Here is a 22,678-nt window from a genome sequence, read left to right on the forward strand (position 1 = left end):
AGAGGGAGAGATGAACCATGAGAGATTATGGACTCTAAGAAACAAACTGAGGGGTTTGGGGGGGGGGATGGGTTAGCCTGGTGATGGTTATTAAAGAGGGCACATATTGAATGGAGCACTGGGTGTTATACGCAAACAATGAATCATGGAACATTACATCAAAAACTAATGATGTAATGTATGGTGATTAACATAACATAATAAAAGAAAAAAGAAAAAAGAAAGCTTAAAGAAATATTCTACCTGTCAAGTGCCTAGCTCACTGAAACCCAAGTACACTATAAAATGGTATATTACCAAAGTCCTCAAAATATGGAGAGAATCTGAGAGATATACAATTTTACATAAAATGTCTTAAAAGTTTTACATGTGGATGCTTGCATTTGCGGCTTTCCAATTCACACTCACACAACACTCATTTTCTTAGAGCTTCCAAATAATGACAGGTTTCATTTATTACATCTGACATTACAAATGCTCACTGTAGGGGTAAGCATAGGAAAACTTCATTGCTATTATTCTTACATTGAAAATAAGCAGATATCAATGGATTACATTTTGTCATCAATACATCTTTAACCCTTTGAGATTTTTTTTTTAATGCTTTCCAGAGGTAAATAAGAACTGTTATTCCAGGGGCGCCTGGGTGGCTCATTGTTAAGCATCTGCCTTAGGCTCAGGTCATGATCCCAGGGTGCTGGGATCGAGCCCCACATGGGGCTCCTTGCTCAGCGGGGAGCCTGCTTCTCCCTCTCCCACTCTCCCTGCTTGTGTTCCCTCTCTCGCTGTCTCTCTCTCTCTGTCAAAAAATAAATAAAATCTTTTTTAAAAAAAAAAGAACTGTTATTCCACTTAAAAGCAAAAGAGGTGCTAGAAGATAAGTTGGCTTCATAACAATGACAAGAGAGCAAGCCCTCACCTAAAAAAAAGAAAAAAAAGGTAGACTCAATTTTTTTAACTTTTTAACTTAATTTTTCTAAATACATAGAAACAGAGAACATAGAACAAATGAAAATAATGTGTTATAGTCTCTGTAACATAATACAGAAACAGAGATGCAAAATTAAGAATGCAGAATGAAATTCATCTATATACTTTTCAATTGCTCTGCATTTAATCCTTTTTTTAGTATTCTATTCTCACAATAACTTTCTTCTATTTTCTTGAATGTTAAATTTTCAGAGAAGGACAAGACTAGAGACCAGTTAAGATGAAAAGAATCAATCAAAGAGAGGTTAACATTCAAAGGAATAAGGGTTTTGTTTTTGTTTTTGTTTTTTCCTATTTCTGTGGTTTAGGGCATAATAGAAAGTAAAGTTTGAGCATATTAGAATTAGTTTCAAGGCAATAGAAATTGTCACATGGCAGACAGAGTAATAAAATATTTGTTACTTCTCCATTATCTAGCATAGTATTCTCACTTTTTTAAGTGCTATGCCTCCCATGTTCATGACATGAGCAGACAGCCAGGCCAGAACAGAAGTTGGCTGGGGGAGGCCACAAAATATGAACAATGTTGGCTGACTGATAGGTACATTGTGCTAAGCCCTTTTGAATGCATTAGCTCATTCTGTGCTCTGTACAGCTCCACAGAGTCAGCGTTATTACTTTATTTTATAGATAAAGAAATACAATCTCAGCCTTGTTTAGTAACTAACTTAAATTACTTATAAATTACTTATAAGTCAGAGGGCTGAGATTTGAATCCAGAAATGCCTGAAAACAAAAACCATGTCTTCCTCCAAGTAATCAAGGAGAGATACTCGAAGAAAGAGAAATATGTAGGTATGTGACAGTGGGGGGGACATTGTCTTTTGAAGAAAAGTAGGAAAAGGAAGGTTGATGGTTGAGTTCCAATATAGTGTGGTCACTTATAAGTACTATTTCTAAAACATTGTCCTTATTTGAATAAGAAGTCAAAATATGTTCTTAAGTATTTGCTATAGAATTAAGAAGCCTAAAGAAGAAAAAGTGCACTGTGAATTGAAATGAGAAAAGGCAGGTCTCTTATTGATTCTTCACTCTAGGAACCTCATTAGCTATCAGATAGAATTTGATGACTGCCAACGAATAAACAACATTTTCCCCGATTCCAGGCTGTTAAACTGCCCAAAGCCACCAAATACAGATTAGTCTGAAGTGCACTAATTGTTCCTGCTGGAGGTGGTTAAAAAATCATCTGTGGATACAAGAATTCTTTTTTTCTCTTTCCTTCAGGCTGCTAAAGGATGCACAGAATGAAACTTATTTTAAAAGCTGGTATCAGAAGCTGTTGGCTGCTCTCCAATTCTGTTCAGGAAAAGCCTTGAGTGATGAGTTTTCCAAGGAGAAGAAACTTATTAAAATTCTGGGAGACATCGGGGAAAAAGTCAAGTCTGCCAGTGACCCTCAAAGACAGGTTTGTTGAGAAATTAATCTTCATGTAGTGTTTTCTTTAATCTTTTGTTCAATTAAATTTTAATTTCATAGCTTAGAAAGCAGATTCATTGTCTATACTTAGTTATAAAACACCCAACTCAAATACTTTAATCAAGATTTTTTTTCAATTTACAATCTTAAAGTTAATGATAATGTCTACCACAAGGACATGTTTTTTTAAGATTTTATTTTATTTATTTGTGAGAGAGAGAGAGAGAAAGAGAGAGCACAAGGAAATTGTGGGAGGAGCACAAGGGGAGACGGAGAGGAAGAGAATCTCCAGTGGACTCTCCACTGAGTGTGGAGCCCAATATGCAGCTCAATCTCACGACCCTGAAATCATAACCTCAGCCAAAACCAAGACTTGAACGCCTAACTGACTGAGGCACCCAGGTACCCCAATATAGTTTTTTGATCTAAGTAGCCATGCAGCATATGGAGAGTACCTGACAAGAAGAAATAAACTTAAAGGCAGTTTGGTTAAAAAGACCAGATGAAGTAATTTCCTCAAAATGGCAGCACAACTCACACTAGTAGAAGTCCAGAGGGGACTTTTTAGGGTACTCTTGTCCAAGGTACAAAATCGAGGTCTAGATTTTTCTAACACTACACTAATCAAAATAAAGACTTTTTTGGCAAAACAATTAATTAAATTAAGCAAATCAATAGTGGTGTGGATAGTAAAACTTTTATACTAAAATCCATGAATGATAGTCAAAATATTGTGTGTTTTTCATTACTGATTATAATAATGGACCTGGCTATTCTTTTTCTTGATCTGATTGAAGAATATTAGTTCTTTTTAATTATCTGCATCACTAGTTTCCCTCACTGATATAGACCACTAAGCAGGTTCTCTTACGTTCAACATTCTAGATGCAGGGAGATAGTGGGCATCTATCCATTGTATTAATAACATCATTCAGGAACAATTAAGTACTTACAGACTGGGAGTTAAGGATGGAAAGATGACTAAAACATGAATTGTGTCCTCAAAGGGAGCACATAGTTTCTCTCTACCCACTGTCTAAAATCAAAAAGAGTTTTCAACATAATAATATAGAAACATTGACAGGCAAAGTGTCCCAGAATTCTTTCCCAGCCCAGTATTTTTCTTGCTGGAAGTCATTCATTTGATAGAAATGCCAGAAGCTATGGCCCTTCACCTATATAGGAATAAATAGGAAATAAAAAGCATAAGCATGGAATTTATTCTTAAATGGGAAACATATAAACTCTAGGTTGACAGAAAAACTGTAAGATAAATAGTATGAGCACTAAAAAAACAAGCTTCTGTAATTTCTTCATATTACTGCAGATTAATTTTTCTAGTGATAGAAAAATATGAAAGCAAGTAAATAAACTGGTTTAAAATTTATAAAATTTATGTATGAGTTTAGTCTTTATTTCTTAGATTTTAAAATTCCTCACATATTTGAGATGCATACAACAGTTAAATAAGTCTGATGCCTTTTTTGACCATTTACATTGTTCCAAAAAGCTATTGACATTATTCTTTCAAATAAATATATTTCTCTCACCTAGACTGTTTTTGTGATAACACTTCTTCACATAAAAATAAGAAAATAAAAATAAAGAGATGAAAGAAGCATTTACAATTTCGCACAATTCAAGTTACTGTTAGCTGTTTTTTCTATTTCATTTGAAAAAGTACTATTTAGTGTTGTACAGAAGTGTTGAATCACTGTATTGTACACCTGAAACTAATATTACACTGTATGTTAACTCACAGGGATTTAAATAAAAACTTAAAAAAACCTTTTTAATAGATAATTCATAATTCTGCAAACCTACTTATAAATTTATGTCTGCTTATTCTGATAAAGGCTAGAATGTTTAATATATTAAAATTGTCTCCTTGATTATTTTTCCTCAGATTCCTAGAAGTTATTTCTTTATACATTGTTTTTCTCTGCTGTTTACTATTAAGCCATGTCATCTCATCAAAAATAAAATAAAATAAATAAAAAGTACTAATTAAACTGTGTGAAAGAAGATATTTTTCCACCTTGCTCTTCTGGATTCTGGGAGCAGTAGTTTCTATTATTTGCCAATGACCCAGGAGTAAGAATTAAGAAACTCTTGGGAGTTAATTAAACGTTATTAATCTGATACCTTCATTTTTAGAATTGGACTTAAAGAGTTTCCGAAAGTGGGCTGAAAGGAGCTCTTATATTTTGAATTATTGTTTTTCTGCTCTTTTTGTTAGGGGATACACAATTTTAAAGGTGTTGTTTGTGGTTTCAGACCTTCCACAGGTACAGAGAACTGTGGAAGGGAATGAGGCAAGTATCAGGAATATACTCATTGGCATTTAGTAAACCATTTGTTCAAATATATTGCTATTTCTGACAATTGTCATTTTTGCCATTATTGCTCTTAGTATATGTGAATTTTTTTTTCTGAAATGTACTATCACTATTAAGTATAAATCTTGAGGGTTACAAACTAAGATTCCAGGAAATTATCAGAATTGGGTCGTGTCAACAATTACTTAAAGCAGGTATTGTAAGATGGTGGGCCTCAAGTCATAGCCAACCCATCATGTTTTGTTCGAACAGAATAGTTGGTTTTGGTTTTGCTTTTAATTGAATTTAAAATCCTGTAGAAAATGCATGAATTCTTTAGTTCCCCATTTCCCCCAACACTCTCTATTATTTTTAGCACTCTGCTTCCTTATATGTGGCTACATCACCTACTCGACCCCAAAGCATCCAAGTGTGCAACCCCTGAATTAAAGAGTTTATTTAATCAATAGAAGAAAATTATAACTTGAAAGAAAGTCAAGTTCTTTACAGTTTCTAAAATGCTTTTTCAAATGATTTTTTCACAGGAGGTACTAAAGAAAGAGATTGGCAGACTAGAAGAATTCTTTCAGTGTATAAAGACCTGCCACCTTCCTCTGAACCCTGCCCTGTGTATAAAGGGTATTGATCGTGATGTAAGTCAGACTATTTAGTACGTAAGTTGAGTACTTTTGTATTGTTTAATTCACTGTATGTTTTTGAAATGGCAAAAACAATTTGTAAATTGTCACTGCAAGTATTTTAAGAAAAAAGTAATTGAATCCTATCCAAACTATGTTGCTGCATTTGATGCACTGTGTAAAGTTGAGATTGCGCTGGCCTCATCACTTGATTTGCTGGTTTAGAAATAAACTATCAGTTCAGTAAAAATAAATAAATAAATAAATAAATAAACTTCTCACTAAATTAATTTCTCAATTTATTCAAAATGGTTGATTTGGTGACCTTAAGCAGGCTGGTTTTAGTTTCATGCTTATTTAGATTATGTGCATACCCATGCTTAGTACACTAGGATATTATGAGCTACAACACCTCAGTTTTTATTTAATTTAAAATTCACTGAAACTCATGTCAATGTACCATATAATATATTTTGTGATTTTACTTATGCCTGGAGTGACCTTCCTGGCATCAGAAACAATTTCTTTCTCTTCTTAAAGCCTCTATCGGTCACACTTCTCTAACTTAGAATCATTCTTTCTCCTTTTATCTCCATTTACTTTATTAGCCTCCTTCTCAAAAGCCCAAGAGTAGAAAGCACTAATAGAAGAAAGATTGGTAAGTGAGACTCAGAAGTGAAGAGGTTAAACTATCACGCATGCACAATAAATGTTATTTGACTGACGTTATAATATAATCAAGAAAACAAATCCAATAATTAGGAGAAAAACTAGACTTTTATTAGTATGAATATAAAAAGTTTTGCTAAAAAGTTGGTACTATTATGTTTACAACCTTGTTGCCTCAGGCTGAGGGTCACCAGCTCAGGAGTCACCACCCCTAGCACTGTAGCTGGGACCACACTCCTTTTCTATACTTACCTGCAGACAGTGGTACTTTCTTTGAGTCTGGAAAGTATGCCAAGTAAAGCTCCCTCTTTGCTCCATTTGCTCTGGCCAGCTGTGCCTGGCACAATGCTGGGCACCTGTGTGTAGAGCAATAAACAGGGCAGTTGTGGCCAGGTGACACTCTCTCCTGGGGAATATTTTAGTCCATCCTACAGTCCTGCCAAACAAGAAAGTCTGAAGGAACATACATCATATCTGAAGATGTGGTGAATGTGGCAAGGTTTCAATCAGAGCCTGCATCAGAGGATCCAAAAGAAAAGAGCCTCTAAGAGTATAATGAGTATGATAAGACATTTAGAGAGACCTCTCAGTCAATGGTTCTTTTGAGAATCTACTAAGCGGGGAAGCCCCATGAATGCAGCAAACATGGGAAGATCTGTCATCACTACTCCCATCTCATTCAATATCAGAGATTCCATAATTGGAAAAAAAACTTATAAATGTGCTTTATGCATAAAAACCTTCACGCAGAGTTCCCTAGTCATTGACCCTCAAATAACTCATCCTCGGGAGAAGACATAAATTTCATGAGTGTAGGAGGCTTTCATTCAGAGTAAAATCCTTTTCTAATATCACCTAATTCACATTAGTGAGAAACATTACAGTTGAAATGAGTGTGGGCAAGCTCTCTGTTCCAACAGAAACCATTTTGACCCCCAGAGAATCCATACTGGGAAGAAGCCTTAAGTATAATGAACATAGTAAGGCCTTCAGTCAGGGTAAATGTCTTATTTGACATCAGAGCCTCCACCCTAGGGAACAAGCACAATAAATGCAGGCAGTATGGAAAAGGCTTCAGTCAGAACTCAACCTGTTGGCTATGAGCAAATTCATATCAGAGAAAAACATTTGGAACACAGTGTGGCAAGATAATCAGTCAGAGTAAATGTCTTATTTTATGTCACCTGACTTCACACAAGCAAAAAACCCCTTAAGTATGGAAAATATGCAGTCAAGACACACATTTCGTTATATAACAGAGAATTCACACTGGTGAAAAATCCTATGAATGTGATAGGTATGGGAAGGTCTTTGGTGATAGCACGAAGGTTACGATGTCAAAGAACCCATCTGGGGAGAAACTTTATAAATGCAATGACTGTGGGAAAGCCATTAGTGAGAGTTCACAGTTTATCATGCATCAGAGAGTTCACACTGGAGAGAAGCCCTATGAAGATAGTGAGTATGGGAAAGCCTACAGTCAACATTTTGTTTTAATCACCATCAGTAAACTACACTGGGGAGAAGCACTCACGCCAATCGCCTTCTTAAAGTGTGGCTCTCCAAGATAGAGGACAAAGGTCTTAGCTTTGAGTTAAGCCTTCTTTCAAAGAATTTTCACCCTCGTCTCTCCTTGGAACCACTAATTACTATGGTGAGCGCTGTGAATAGGGCCATTTCCTATTTTCCTTTGGATCACTAGGGAATGGACCATTTGGGAAAGTGGTTGTAACTTAATGCAATCCTCCTCCACTCTTGGGAAAGTAAGAACCACACACTTCATTTACTAATAGGTTTCTTTCCTTTTTTAAAACTATTTTAAATCTATGTCATTAGTGTATACTTCTCAAGAACAGGGGTCATACATCTTTCTTTCTCTATTCCAGCTCTTCTTATATTCTTTTCTCTATTCCAGCTCTTTTATCTCACCATTTAAGACTCCAACTCATTCTTTCCTGTCTCCTGGTTGTGGCCCTTGCAATCCACTTATAACAACTAATCTAAATTCTCATTGTTTGCCTTTCCCTACCTAGAAAGCATTTTTTTAAACCTTTTTGCTAATCTCTGTTTTTCCCTATCTTCAAATCCAGCTCATCTCTGGAAGACTTCTCTTCTTTAAGTGCTTCTTCATTCAACTGTGATAAATGGCCTTGTAAATTATTTTCAACTTAATGCATATGTGTTTGTGTTCATACCAACTTTCTGTAGGCTCTTGGAGAGTAGATATGGTATCTCTGATATCACATAAATAATGGTTTGTGCATATTAGTTGTCAAATATAAAATATTTTCGACATGACTCTCAAAAAGTATACTGCATGTGGAAACCAAAATATAAAACAATGAAAGCAAAATAGCTCCAAGTGATATAATTAAGAAGGGTTAAGCCTTGTCTTCATCCTCCCTTTGCCCTTTTTCCCTTCCCTGGACTTGGGATGCCTCAAAGAGACCCCCAAGAATTGGATGAGCACAGTTTGAAAACCATTGATCTAGACTCATTTCTGGCCTAATACAGGATTTCCTAATTCAATACCATGACAGAAGGGCTTATGTTCCCTGACTGACTGATTCTTGAAGCAAGAATTCATTACTTAACAAGCAGCCTCACCCATTTACTATAAGTCTCAAACTGATTGAGGTTTTGATTTGGATTTCCCGGCTGGCGGGGATGCAGAGAAAGGGGAACCCTCCTACACTGTTGGTGGGAATGCAAGCTGGTGCAGCCACTCTGGAAAACAGTATGGAGGTTCCTCAAAAAATTGAAAATAGAGCTACCATACAACCCAGCAATTGCACTACCGGGTATTTACCCCAAAGATACAAATGTAGGGATCCGAAGGGGTATGTGCCGCCCGATGTTTATAGCAGCAATGTCCACAATAGCCAAACTGTGGAAAGAGCCAAGATGTCCATCGATAGATGAATGGATAAAGAAGGTGTGGTATATATATACAATGGAATATTATGCACCCATCAAAAGGAATGAAATCTTGCCATTTGCAATGACGTGGATGGAACTGGAGGGTATTATGCTCAGTGAAATAAGTCAATCAGAGAAAGACATGTATCAAATGATCTCACTGATATGAGGAATTCTTAATCTCAGGAAACAAACTGAGGTTTGCTGGAGTGGTGGGGGGTGGGAGGGATGGGGTGGTTGGGTGATAGACATTGGGGAGGATATGTACTATGGTGAGCGCTGTGAATTGTGTGACTGTTGAATCACAGACCTGTACCTCTGAAACAAATAATACATTATATGTTAAAAAAAAAGAAGAAGAAGAAGAAGATAGTAGGAAGGGAAAAATGAAGGGGGGGAATCGGAGGGGAGACAAACCATGAGAGACTATGAACTCTAAGAAACAAACTGAGGGTTCCAGAGAGGAAGGGAGTGGGGGGATGGGTTAGCCTGGTGATGGGTATTAAAGAGAGCATGTACTGCATGGAGCACTGGGTGTTATACACAAACAATGAATCATGGAACACTACATCAAAAACTAATAATGTAATGTATGGTGATTAACATAACATAATAATAAAAAAAAATCTCAAACTGATTCAGTAAGCAAGGGTTTCCCTTTGCTTAGGGATTAAGTTAGATTTCTGTTGATAGGTTAAGTTAAAAATTATATATATCCTTTCTTCTCTACTTCTAGCAATTTCAGACTTCTCAAAAAATAATGATATTCAAACTGATCCTTCAACATGTATTGATGTCATATTTTACTAAGTTGATAAACTGAAGCCATCAAGTTCTTTTCCTTTATTTAGTATTGATTTAACTCTTCACTGTCAACAGAAAGTCTCTAATAGCCTAAAGACATACAACCTTTTAGCACTCAAACAGCTGTAAGAACATAAAAGGAAAATAAGCAACAAGGAAAGTATAATGGAAAGTAGTCAATATCATAAAGCTGAAAATGGAAATGCAAAGTATAACTGAAAGAAAGGAAAGGAGGAAACATACTGTTATTTGTAAAGATAAGAAAATGTTCATTAACAAAAAGGGAAAAAGAATGCATTTTTTTTTTTTTTGAGTATCTAATTAGTGTCAGGCACTGTACTGTGGAAGGTCTTTTATATCTATTAGCCCATATATCTATTACAAATATGCTTGAGATAGGTGTTATTATCCCCATTTTACAGTTGGATACAAACATTTAAGTAGCGGGCGCCTGGGTGGCTCAGTTGGTTAAGCAACTGCCTTCGGCTCAGGTCATGATCCTGGAGTCCCGGGATCGAGTCCCGCATCGGGCTCCCTGCTCAGCGAGGAGCCTGCTTCTCCCTCTGACCCTCCCCCCTCTCATGTACTCTCTCTCATTCTCGCTCTCTCAAATAAATAAATAAATCTTTAAAAAAAAAAAAAAACATTTAAGTAGCTTGCCCAAGGTCTTGCAGCTAGTAAGTTACAAAGTTCAAATTTGAACTTCTTAACCGTATATCCATATTTCCTTAATGTATTCTGCGGGGAAGAAATAATTAAAAGGAAATCAATTTTTGAATAGCAATTTTATCTTTTAGATATTAACTATCATAAACACAATGCCTACATACTACTTAGTTTATTTAAATCCCCAACATTTCATCACTGTTCAGTGAGAAAAAGAGTGGAAGCTGCCAAGAAGCTGGATTTTCAGTTTCTAAGTAAAGGCTTTGGTTAGTAGACTGAAGTTGTTTTGTTGTTTTTAATAAATATGTTTATTTGTTCCAAAGTGTAAAAATTATTCATATGTGTTACATTTGCTCATATAACAAATTATGCAAGAGGCCCATGATTTCAGGGAAAGTGTTCTTTTTGCTTTATTTTGCTCACCATTTTTCTCTTCCCTTTCTATAGGCATGTTCATATTTCACATCTCACGCTTTGCCATTGAAGATTACTTTCATCAATGCTAACCCAATGGGCAAAAACATCGGCGTCATTTTTAAGGTACAAAAGCATCAAATTGATTTCACAGGTAGAATTATTGATTTATTTCTTGCAAAAAGAAATTATAATAGGTATTTTCCTCTGACAACCACACAGAGGATTCCAGTTATTTTTGATTCTGCATTTATACAGAATTATAGTACATGTCAAACAATGATTGACAATAAATCAATCATTACTGGCTCAAGCTAGTGAACCTTCAGTGAAAAACTTAAGAAGATATGTTTCAATAAATGAAATTATACACTTTTGAGTAGCACAGAAAGTGGAATGTGTGGTGAACCCCTAGTGAGTTTTCTTTTGATTTAGATACTAAATTAAAATCAATATTAGCTAAAATTCAAATTATATGTTAATTTAACATAAAATTCTTATCTGCAGGCACTTGCTTATTTTAGTAGTCTGGATTATTTTCTTCTTTTCAAATAAATAGAGGCCAAGTCAGTCTTTATCATGAATCCCATAGGAAAGTAGAGTAAAATGTAGTTACAGAGGTATAGACAAGTAGGAAAGAGGGACCAAAGAAGAAGCTGTGAGTGAAAAGGAAGACTTTAGAGCCATTCAGTTAATTTAATCAAGCGTTCAGCCAAACCAGATAATCAGGTCTCAGAGTGATTTATTTGGTGGATTTTGACTATTTTTAAGGATAATTTTTAGCACACCCATACTTTCGCTTTGACCTGTGTAACTTCAAGCATTAATGGTCACGAAACAGCGCATTTTGGGTGAAGAAAAAAAAATACCACAAATTTCATCTTGGAATATTTTTCTGCATATAATTTAGAAAACATTTTCAAAACCAAACCTGTTAGTTTAAAAGCAGAAAACTAACCTTCCCCTTTGGATATATTCCATCTCCTTCACTTATGCTAGAAAATCACCCCTTAATCATTTCTTATTATCAAAGGCTGTTTACTCTGAAAACTTTTTAACCACCTTCATAATATAAGAAGTCAATGATTTAAAGTCGGATGAATCCTATGTGTGCTATTTATACTCTTAGTCAAGAAGCTCTTGATATTCTAACTGTATATCAGCATATAAATTTATGGCATACCAAATAATGTTTTAGTTAGAAAGAAATCTCTCTTGGCTGGGTTTAAAATTTGAATAAACATTCATCAAGCCTCTCTTCACTAGACTTTAAATCTAAGATATTGCACGTGGATGATAAATTAAAAGATTATTATCAGCAAACAACATTCCAAGCAACTTCTAATTTGATGGCTGAAGCTTCTGTAATCATTTAAAGGAAAGTTCTTATTTTCTTTAATCTTCTTTCAGAAACACAAGGCGTTCTTAATACTAACAAAACAATTGAAACCATCCTAAGTTGGGCTGGAAATGTATTGGAGGAAAGAAATGACATATACCATATTTGAAGGCCTTTAATGGAATTCAAAGAGAAATCTAGAGTCTATAATTTTGTTTTTAACAGGCCGGAGATGATCTTCGTCAGGATATGCTTGTTCTGCAGATTATTCAAGTGATGGACAATATTTGGCTGCAGGAGGGCTTGGATATGCAAATGATCATTTATAGATGTTTATCCACAGGAAAAGGTCAAGGTCAGTATAGATTAGAAAGTGATTTGACTTACATTATTTATCTCAAACATTCACTGGTAACATGACACCAAACTTTCCACAGCCTTCATTTTAGACTATAAATTTTAAAGTCAAAAGAACTATACAAAGTCATTCTTCTTCCTTAAAGAGAATTATTTTCAAAAGTGGTAAGTCAAAGTAATTTAGAATGTCAAAGAATGTAATGTCTTTTTTGATATTAATTAGGATTTTGACAATCCAAATGTTAACTGTGATATCTTTTTGTGTGTCTTTTGTATGTTTTTTCTCTTTTTTAAAGATAATAACAGAAAAGCTTATTCATTCAAAAAAATTCAATTGTTGCCTATTAACACAAAATTTACAAAGTTGCAAATGCTTAAATTAGTTCTGAACATTCTAAATATATTATAAATCTGCATTTAATTTCTAAAAGACCTTTAAATAAATCATAATATCAGTAGTCAAAGATGTCCAAACATGCAAATTTTGAACATACTTTTTTTTCTTTATAAAAGCCAAGATGTTAATATGGAAATATAATTACATTTATACACATTTTCAATGAAAGTAACGTCGGTGGTCCACCCAAATTATTACCATCACAAGTGAAAGTTGTACTTAATTACAATCATGCTGAATTGAAGAAATAATTCCCAAAATACTTTATAATCTTTTTTGAATGTGGTCACTGCCACTTAGAATTTCATTCAACTAATTGGTAGGATAGCAAATACATCTGCATAAACAAAAGGATAAAAGAAATCATGGAACTAGAAAAGGGACCTAGAACCATGTAGTTGTTGTTGTTATTCAGGCAGGGCTACAATTTAAACCTAACAGAAAAACTATCATTGTCTGCCCCCCAGTTCCTGAGGTCCCACCACAAGCCTCAGTACCCCAGCCAACTGTGACTTGAAATTTTAGAAGCTAGGTATGGAAGTACCTCTGCGTTAGGTTAACTTGCAACCTGATACTTCAGGATGACTCTATTACAAGTCATACTACCCAATTATTTTGATTCTGATAATAGGACTCTTGCTTCCATGACAAGTATCCACCCCTAAACCCTTTTGAAAGCTCTATTTCCTAAAAGAGTCTTTATCATTTCTACTCAGATTGTTATTCCTTGCATTTACTCTCCTTTTTCTTACATAAAGTAACCTAATTTCTTTCAAATCCTAATGTATTGAAAGAGTAAGAATAAAGCTAGATGAGCCAAACTGAACTTTTTGATGTCACATGGATTACCTTTTCTTCAGAGATTGAATACATCACTGACCTCAGTGGAATTCTTCAATTGCATGTACTCATTTCTCAGTTTCAAATTATATAATGTAACAGAGGCTAAATCTTTTAAAGTTAATAAAACGACTCAGCATAAATGAATTTAGACTTACCCCAAATTGCAGATGTCATAAGACAAACAAGCTATTAATCCTCCTATCTACCAACAATCTTCTGTAGTTGTTAAGATTTGAAAGAGCATTATACTGGCAAAATACTTCTTCAAGAAAAATAGAAATCATTAAAGCAAACATCATGTTTAGAAGATCAGGTTCCATTTTTAATATGCTTCCAAGGCTTATTGAATATCTATTATTTTCAAGAAATATCACAAAGTAAGGTAAGGAATACTAAAATGAGCTAAACAGAGTTGCTACCCATAAAGGAGAGTATATTCCAGGCCAGAAGTTTGCATGACTTTATCTACATTATTGTTGATTATAATTCTTATGACTACGGGGGAGGAGCAAAGTGGCAGAGGAGTAGGAAACCTAATTTCGTCTGGTCCCAGGAATTCAGCTAGATAGGGATCAAACCATTCTGAACAACTATGAACAGGATATCAAAGAAAAGAATAGCAGCAACTCTCGGAACAGAAAAGCGACCACTTTCTGGAAGGTAGGATGTGCGGAGAAGTGAATCCGAGGCGATACTTGGGAAGATAGACGGCCGGAGAGGGGTCCTCCGTCAGCCACTTCTCGCAAGTGATAGAGCCCGGAGCACAAAATCAGAACTTTTAGAAGTCTGCTCCACTGAGGGACGTTACTCTGTGGCTAAGTGGGGTGTGGAACCCTCACTGGGACAGTGTGGTCTCAAGACCCTCGGGGTCACAGAAAGACCGGGGGTGCCTGAGTGTGGCGGAGCTCCCAGGTATTGGACCAGGGAAGCTGGCTGCAGAGATGGAGCCGAGGAGCGGGCTCTCAGCTCGGCGTTACCATAAACTGTGATCCGCGGCACAGTTGGGCCACTGCTCCTCCAGCAGGGACCCAACAAGCGGCAGATCCGAGGAGACTCCCCTTCCTCCCCCTGGAGGGGCAGCACAGGAGCGCACCACAGGGATCTGCTGGGTTTGGAGACACCACATGGGGTTGTGTGCCAGAGATAGAAATGCTTGGTCGCAGGCCGGGTGAGCACGGAGTGCGGCCAGAGACTGGGGAGATGGGTGTGACTGGCTGCTTTTCTCTGGGGGCTCACGGAGGAGCGGGGCCCCGAGTTCTTGGCTCCTCCGGGCGGAGATTGGGAGGCCGCCATTTTCACTCTCGTCCTCCAAAGCTGTGAAGAAAGCTTGCAGGAAACAAAAGCTCCCGAGAGCAAACCCGAGCAGATTACTTAGCCTGGACCTGGCAAGGGCAGGGCAATTCCGCCTCCAGCAAAGACTTTTGGGAGCCATGGCAACAGGCCCCTTCCCCAGAAGATCAGCAAGAACAGCCAGCCAAGACCAAGTTTACCGATCAATGAGAATGGCAGAACTCCAGTGCTAGGGGAATACTGCACATAGAATCCATGGCTTTTTTCCCATGATTCTTTAGTCTTTCAAAGTTAATTTGTTTAATTTTCTTTTTTTTTCTTTTTTTTCTTTTTTGAATTTTTCTTTTTCCCTTTTTCAACCAATATCTTATCAATCCCTTTTTTTTTAATCCTTTTTATTTTTCATTTTTAGAGTCATATTCTATCCCTTCATAGTAGTTAACCTTATTTTTGGTATATATATATATATATATATATATATATATATATATATATATATTTTTTTCTCTTTTTAATTTTGGGATACAGTTTCTTCTAACAGAGCAAAATATACCCTAAATCTCTAGTGTATGGCTTTGTTTTAGTCTCCTGCCTGATCACATTCTCTCCCTTTTTTTTTTTTAAATCCTCTTCTTTCTTTTTTCAACCACTTCTTATCTTATCAATTCCTTTGATAAAATCTTTTATAATTTTCATCTTTACAGTCATATTCCATCCCTTCATTTTATTTACCCTTATTTTTGTACATATATAAGTTTTTCTTTCTTTAAAATTTTGGGAGGCACTTTCTTCTAACAGACCAAAATGCACCAAAATCTAGTGTGTGGCACTGATCTATGCACCAGCCTGATCATATTTGATCATATTCTGTTTTTTTTGTTTGTTTGTTTTTATCTTTTTCTTTTTCTTTTTTCTTTCTTTCCCTTTCTTTTCCCCCGGTTTCAGGTCTCTTCTGATTTGTTTAGTGTATATTTTTCTGGGGTCGTTGTTACCCTGTTAGCATTTTGTTCTCTCATTCATCTATTGTCCTCTGGACAAAATGACAAGATGGAAAAAAATCACCTCAAAAAAAAAAAAAGAACAAGAGGCAGTACCAACTGCCAGGGACCTAATCAATATGGACATTAGTAAGATGTCGGAACTAGAGTTCAGAATGACGATTTTAAAGATACTAGCTGGGCTTGAAAAAAGCATGGAAGATATTAGAGAAACCTTTTCTGGAGAAATAAAAGAACTAAAATCTAACCAAGTCGAAATCAGAAAGGCTATTAATGAAGTGCAATCAAAAATGGAGGCTCTAACTGCTAGGATAAATGAGGCAGAAGAGAGGATTAGTGATCTAGGCCAAATGATGGAAATTAAAAAAGCTGAGAAAAAGAGAGATAAACAGCTACTGGATCATGAGGGCAGAATTCTAGAGAATAATGATACAATAAGATGAAACAAGATTAGAATAATTGGGAGAAGAAGAAGAAGGGGGGGCAGAAGGTATATTGGAGCAAATTATAGCAGAGAACTTCCCTAATTTGGGGAAGGACACAGGCCTCAAAATCCAGGAGGCACAGAGAACCCCTCTCAAAATCAATAAAAATAGGTCAACACCCCGACATCTAATAGTAAAACTTACGAGTCTCAGAGACAAAGAGAAAATCCTGAAAGCATCTTGGGACAAGAGATCTGTAACCTACAATGGTAGAAACATTAGATTGGCAACAGACCTATCCACAGAGACCTGGCAGGCCAGAAAGGACTGGCAGGACATATTCAGAGCACTAAATGAGAAAATTATGCAGCCAAGAATACTATATCCAGCTAAGCTGTCATTGAAAATAGAAGGAGAGATCAAAATCTTCCAGGACAAACAAAAACTAAAGGAATTTGCAAACGCGAAACCAGCCCTACAAGAAATATTGAAAGGGGTCCTCTAAGCAAAGAGAGAGCCTAAAAGTAACATAGACCAGAAAGGAACACAGACAATATACAGTAACAGTCACCTTACAGGCAATACAATGGCACTAAATTCCTATCTTTCAATAGTTACCCTGAATGTAAATGGGCTAAATGCCCCAATCAAAAGATACAGGCTATCAGATTGGATTAAAAAACAAGACCCATCGATATGCTGTCTGCAAGAGACTCATTTTAGACCCAAAGACACCTCCAGATTGAAAGTGGGGGGCTAGAAAACCATTTACCATGCTAATGGACACCAAAAGAAAGCTGGGGTGGCAATCCTTATATCAGACAAATTAGATTTTAAACCAAAGACTATAATAAGAGATGAGGAAGGACACTATATCCTACTTAAAGGGTCTATCCAACAAGAGGATCTAACAATTGTAAATATCTATGCCCCTAACATGGGAGCAAACAATTATATAAGCCAATTAATAACAAAAGCAAAGAAACACATCAACAACAATACAATAATAGTGGGGGACGTTAACACCCACCTCACTGAAATGGACAGATCATCTAAGCAAAAGATCAACAAGGAAATAAAGACTTTAAATAACACACCAGACCAAACGGACCTCACAGATATATTCAGAACATTCCACCCCAAAGCAACAGAATACACATTCTTCTCTAGTGCCCATGGAACATTCTCCAGAATAGATCACATCCTAGGTCACAAATCAGGTCTCAACCAGTACCAAAAGATTGGGATCATTCCCTGCCTATTTTCAGACCACAATGCTTTGAAACTAGAACTCAATCACAAGAGAAAAGTCGGAAAGAACTCAAATACATGGAGGCGAAAGAGCATCCTACTAAAGAATGAATGTTCAGCCAGGAAGTTAAAGATGAATTACAAAAATTCATGGAAACCAATGAAAATGAAAACACAACTGTTCAAAATCTTTGGGATGCAGCAAAGGTAGTCCTAAGAGGAAAGTATATAGCAATACAAGCCTTTCTCAAGAAACAAGAAAGGTCTCTAATACACAACCTAACCCTACACCTAAAGGAGCTGGAGAAAGAACAGCAAATAAAGCCTAAACCCAGCAGGAGAAGAGAAATAATAAAGATCAGAGCAGAAATCAATGAAATAGAAACCAAAAGAACAGTAGAACAGATCAACAAAAGTAGGAGCTAGTTCGTTGAAGATTGATAAACCCCTGGCCAGACTTGTCAAAAGAAAAGAGAAATGACCCAAATCAAGAAAATCATGAATGAAAGAGGAGATATCACAACCAACACCAAAGAAATACAAACAATTATAAGAACATATTATGAGCAACAATATGCCAGCAAATTAGATAATCTGGAAGAAATGGATGCATTCCTAGAGATGTATCAGCTACCAAAACTGAACCAGGAAGAAATAAAAAACCTGAACAGACCTATAACCACTAAGGAAATTGAAGCAGTAATCAAAAATCTCCCAACAAACAAAAGCCAAATGGCTTCCCAGGGGAAATCTACCAAACATTTAAAGAAGAATTAATACCTATTCTTCTGAAAATATTCCAAAAAATAAAAATGCAAGGAAAACTTCCAGACTCGTTTTATGAGGCCACCATTATCTTGATCCCCAACCAGACAAAGACCCCATCAAAAGAGAATTACAGACCAATATCCTTGATGAACATGGATGCAAAAATTCTCACCAAAATACTAGCCAATAGGATCCAACAGTACATTAAAAGGATTATTCACCATGACCAAGTGGGATTTATACCTGGGCTGCAAGGTTGGTTCAACATCCACAAACCAATCAATGTGTTACAATACATTAATAAAAGAAAGAACAAGAACCATATGATCCTCTCAATAGATGCAGAAAAAGCGTTTGACAAAGTACAGTACCCTATCTTGATCAAAACTCTTCAGAGTATAGGAATAGAGGGCACAAACCTCAATATCATAAAAGCCATCTATGAAAAACCCACAGCAAATACCATTCTCAATGGGGAAAAACTGAGAGCTTTCCCCCTAAGGTCAGGAACATGGCAGGAATGTCCACTATCACCACTGCTATCCAACATAGTATTAGAAGTCCTAGCCACAGCAATCAGACAACAAAAAGAAATAAAAGGCATCCAAATTGGCAAAGAAGTCAAACTCTCACTCTTTGCAGATGATCTGATACTTTATGTGGAAAACCCAAAAGACTCCACCCCAAAACTGCTAGAACTCATACAGGAATTCAGTAAAGTGGCAGGATATAAAATCAATGCACAGAAATCAGTGGCATTCCTATACACCAACAACAAGACAGAAGAAAAAGAAATTAAGGAGTCGATCCCATTTACAATTGCACCCAAAACCATAAGACCTAGGAATAAATCTAACCAAAGAGGCAAAGAATCTGTACTCAGAAAACTATAAAATACTCATGAAAGAAATTGAGGAAGACACAAAGAAAGGGAAAAACGTTCCATGCTCATGGATTGGAAGAACAAATATTGTGAAGATGTCAATGCTACCTAGAGCAATCTACACATTTAATGCAATCCCTATCAAAATGCCATCCACTTTTTTCAAAGAAATGGAACAAATAATCCTAAAATTTGTATGGAACCAGAAAAGACCCCGAATAGCCAGAGTAATATTGAAAAAGAAAAGCAAAGCTGGTGGCATCACAATTCCAGACTTCAAGCTGTACTACAAAGCTGTCATCATCAAGACAGTATGGTACTGGCACAAAAACAGACACATAGATCAATGGACCAGAATAGAGAGCCCAGAAATAAACTCTCAACTCTATGGTCAACTAATCTTTGACAAAGCAGGAAAGAATGTCCAATGGAAAAAAGACAGTCTCTTCAACAAATGGTGTTGGGAAAATTGGACAGCCACATGCAGAAGAATGAAACTGGACCATATGCTTACACCACACACAGCAGTAGACTCAAAATGGTTGAAAGACCTCAATGTGAGACAGGCGTCCATCAAAATCCTAAAGGAGAACACAGGCAGCAACCTCTTCGACCTCAGCCGCAGCAACTTCTTCCTAGAAATACCGCCAAAGGCAAGGGAAGCAAGGGCAAAAATGAACTATTGGGACTTCATCAAGTTAAAAAGCTTTTGCACAGCAAAAGAAACACTCAACAAAACCAAGAGACAACCGACAGAATGGGAGAAGATATTTGCAAATGACATATCAGATAAAGGGCTAGTATCCAAAATCTATCAAGAACTTATCAAACTCAACACCCAAAGAACAAATGATCCAATCAAGAAATGGGCAGAAGACATGAACAGACATTTTTCCAAAGAAGACATCCAAATGGCCAACAGACACATGAAAAAGTGCTCAACATTGCTCAGAATCAGGGAAATCCAAATCAAAACCTCAATGAGATACCACCTCACACCAGTCAGAATGGCTAAAATTAACAAGTCAGGAAACGACAATGTTGGCAGGAATGAGGAGAAAGAGGAACCCTCCTACACTGTTGGTGGGAATGAAAGCTGGGCAACCACTCTGGAAAACAGTGTGGAGGTTCCTCAAAAAGTTGAAAATAGAGCTACCATACGACCCAGCAATTGCACTAATGGGTATTTACCCCAAAGATACAAATGTAGGGATCCAAAGGGGTATGTGCACCCCGATGTTTATAGCAGCAATGTCCACAATAGCCAAACTATGGAAAGAGCCAAGATGTCCATTGACAGATGAATGGATAAAGAAGAAGTGGTATATATATATATATATATATATATATATATATATACACACACACACACACACACACAATGGAATATTATGCAGCCATCAAAAGGAATGAAATCTTGCCATTTGCAATGACGTGGATGGATCTGGAGGGTATTATGCTGAGTGAAATAAATCAATCAGAGAAAGACATGTATCATATGATCTCACTGATATGAGGAATTCTTAATCTCAGGAAACAAACTGAGGGTTGCTGGAGTGGTGGGGGTAGGAGGGATGGAGTGGCTGGGTGATAGACATTGGGGTGGGTATGTGCTATGGTGAGCGCTGTGAATTGTGTGAGACTGTTGAATCACAGACCTGTACCTCTGAAACAAATAATATATTATATGTAAAAAAAAAAAGAAGTAGAAGAAAAAGATATCAGGAAGGGAAAAAAGAAGGGGGGGAAATCGGAAGGGGAGACCAACCAGGAAAGACTATGGACTCTGAGAAACAAACTGAGGGTTCAGAGGGGAGGGGAGTGGGGGATGGGTTAGCCTGGTGATGGGTATTAAAGAGGGTACATACTGAATGGAACACTAGGTGTCATACTCAAACAATCAATCATGGAACACTACATCAAAAACTAATAATGTGATGTATGGTGATTAACATAACATAATAAAATAAAAAAAAATTCTCATGACTACTTTGTATATGATGTCCTAGGAGTTTTGGGGGAGATTATCAGGGCAAATAAAAATTCTTTAAGATTTATTTTATTGCTGGCTCTCCAAATCTGATGGGCATAAAAATTACTTAGGGAAATTGAGGGAATAGATATAACCAGGCCCCAACCAAATACTAAATCAGGTTTTCTATTTGGGTATTAAAGAGGGGAGGGGGTTCCCATGTCTCTGTAACTGTATAAAGCTGCTCCAGTGTTTCTTTTGCACTCCATTTTGAGAGCTACTGCCTTATATGATACCACCTTAAAAAGTTTTGTCCCTAAGAACCCAGCAGCATTGACATCACCTGGGAGCTTGTTAGAAATGCAGAATCTCAGGACTTGCCCCCACCCTAAAGAATCAGAACCTACATTTTAACAAGATTCCCAAATGATACAAATATGCACTAAAATTGGAGAAACTCTGCATTAGAGGACTATAAGAATAGAACTACACGGATTACTCAATGCACACAGAATTGTTATAAGTATTTAAAAGGTGTATGATACATACTAGCTTAAAATGTGTAAGATATAATTTATCGTTTTAATTGATACACAAAATTTAGCCACCGTGATTATTATAAATTAGGTGCAAGGTTTTCATAGTCAGCAATGTAAGTGTTATGATAAATGGCTTGGGATTTAGCAAAGATTAGTTCCCTAAAGACAAATGTGATCTGAAAAGTAACTGATATTGTTACAGCACAATATCTAAGTGGTGCTAATGATCTAAATCTTAATTTTGGTCACGGTCAAATGTGAGGCAGTGAAGCACTAAAGAGCCAGATAGGAGGTGATTTCCCTTTAAAAGGATTAAGTGGAGGAACTGGAAACATGAGGGAAATGTTCAGGGTTAGAAAGAGGAATCACCTCTTTCTAAAGTAATTACATTACTACTAAATGTAATGCTTTACATTTGCTATCTCAGTTAATACCCATCAGAAAATCCGCACAAGAGCCAAGTACTGTTAGCTATAATATTAAGGATATGCCCAAGATCTGGAGTGTTAAGTTTTTCTTTCTTTCTTTCTTTCTTTCTTTCTTTCTTTCTTTCTTCTTTCTTTCTTTCTTTCTTTCTTTCTTTCTCTCTTTCTTTCTTTCTTTTCTTTCTTTCTTTCTCTTTCTTTCTTTCTTTCTTTCTTCTTTCTTTCTTTCCTTCTTTCTTTCTTTCTTTTCTTTTTCTCTCTTTCTTTCTTTCTTCTTTCTTTTCCTTCCTTTCTTCCTTCCTTTTTCTTCTTTCTTTCTTTCTTTCTTTCTTTCTTTCTTTCTTTCTTTCTTTC

General features: G+C 36.3%; 1 protein-coding gene across 2 annotated transcripts in view; it reads left to right on the plus strand.

The window, feature by feature from the left end:
* The window catches only part of PIK3C2G (phosphatidylinositol-4-phosphate 3-kinase catalytic subunit type 2 gamma), a 340,658-nt gene that overhangs the window by 193,247 nt on the left and 124,733 nt on the right, over positions 1-22,678 (plus strand). For both annotated transcript variants that reach the window (XM_032391756.1, XM_032391757.1), the window contains 4 exons: positions 2,218-2,398; positions 5,273-5,380; positions 10,871-10,963; positions 12,402-12,531. In XM_032391756.1, coding sequence (XP_032247647.1) covers positions 2,218-2,398; positions 5,273-5,380; positions 10,871-10,963; positions 12,402-12,531 — 512 coding nt within the window. The remainder of the gene's footprint in view (positions 1-2,217; positions 2,399-5,272; positions 5,381-10,870; positions 10,964-12,401; positions 12,532-22,678) is intronic.

Source organism: Phoca vitulina, unplaced genomic scaffold, assembly GCF_004348235.1.
Source record: "Phoca vitulina isolate PV1807 unplaced genomic scaffold, GSC_HSeal_1.0 scaffold64, whole genome shotgun sequence".
In the NCBI taxonomy this organism is placed as follows: Eukaryota; Metazoa; Chordata; class Mammalia; order Carnivora; family Phocidae; genus Phoca; species Phoca vitulina.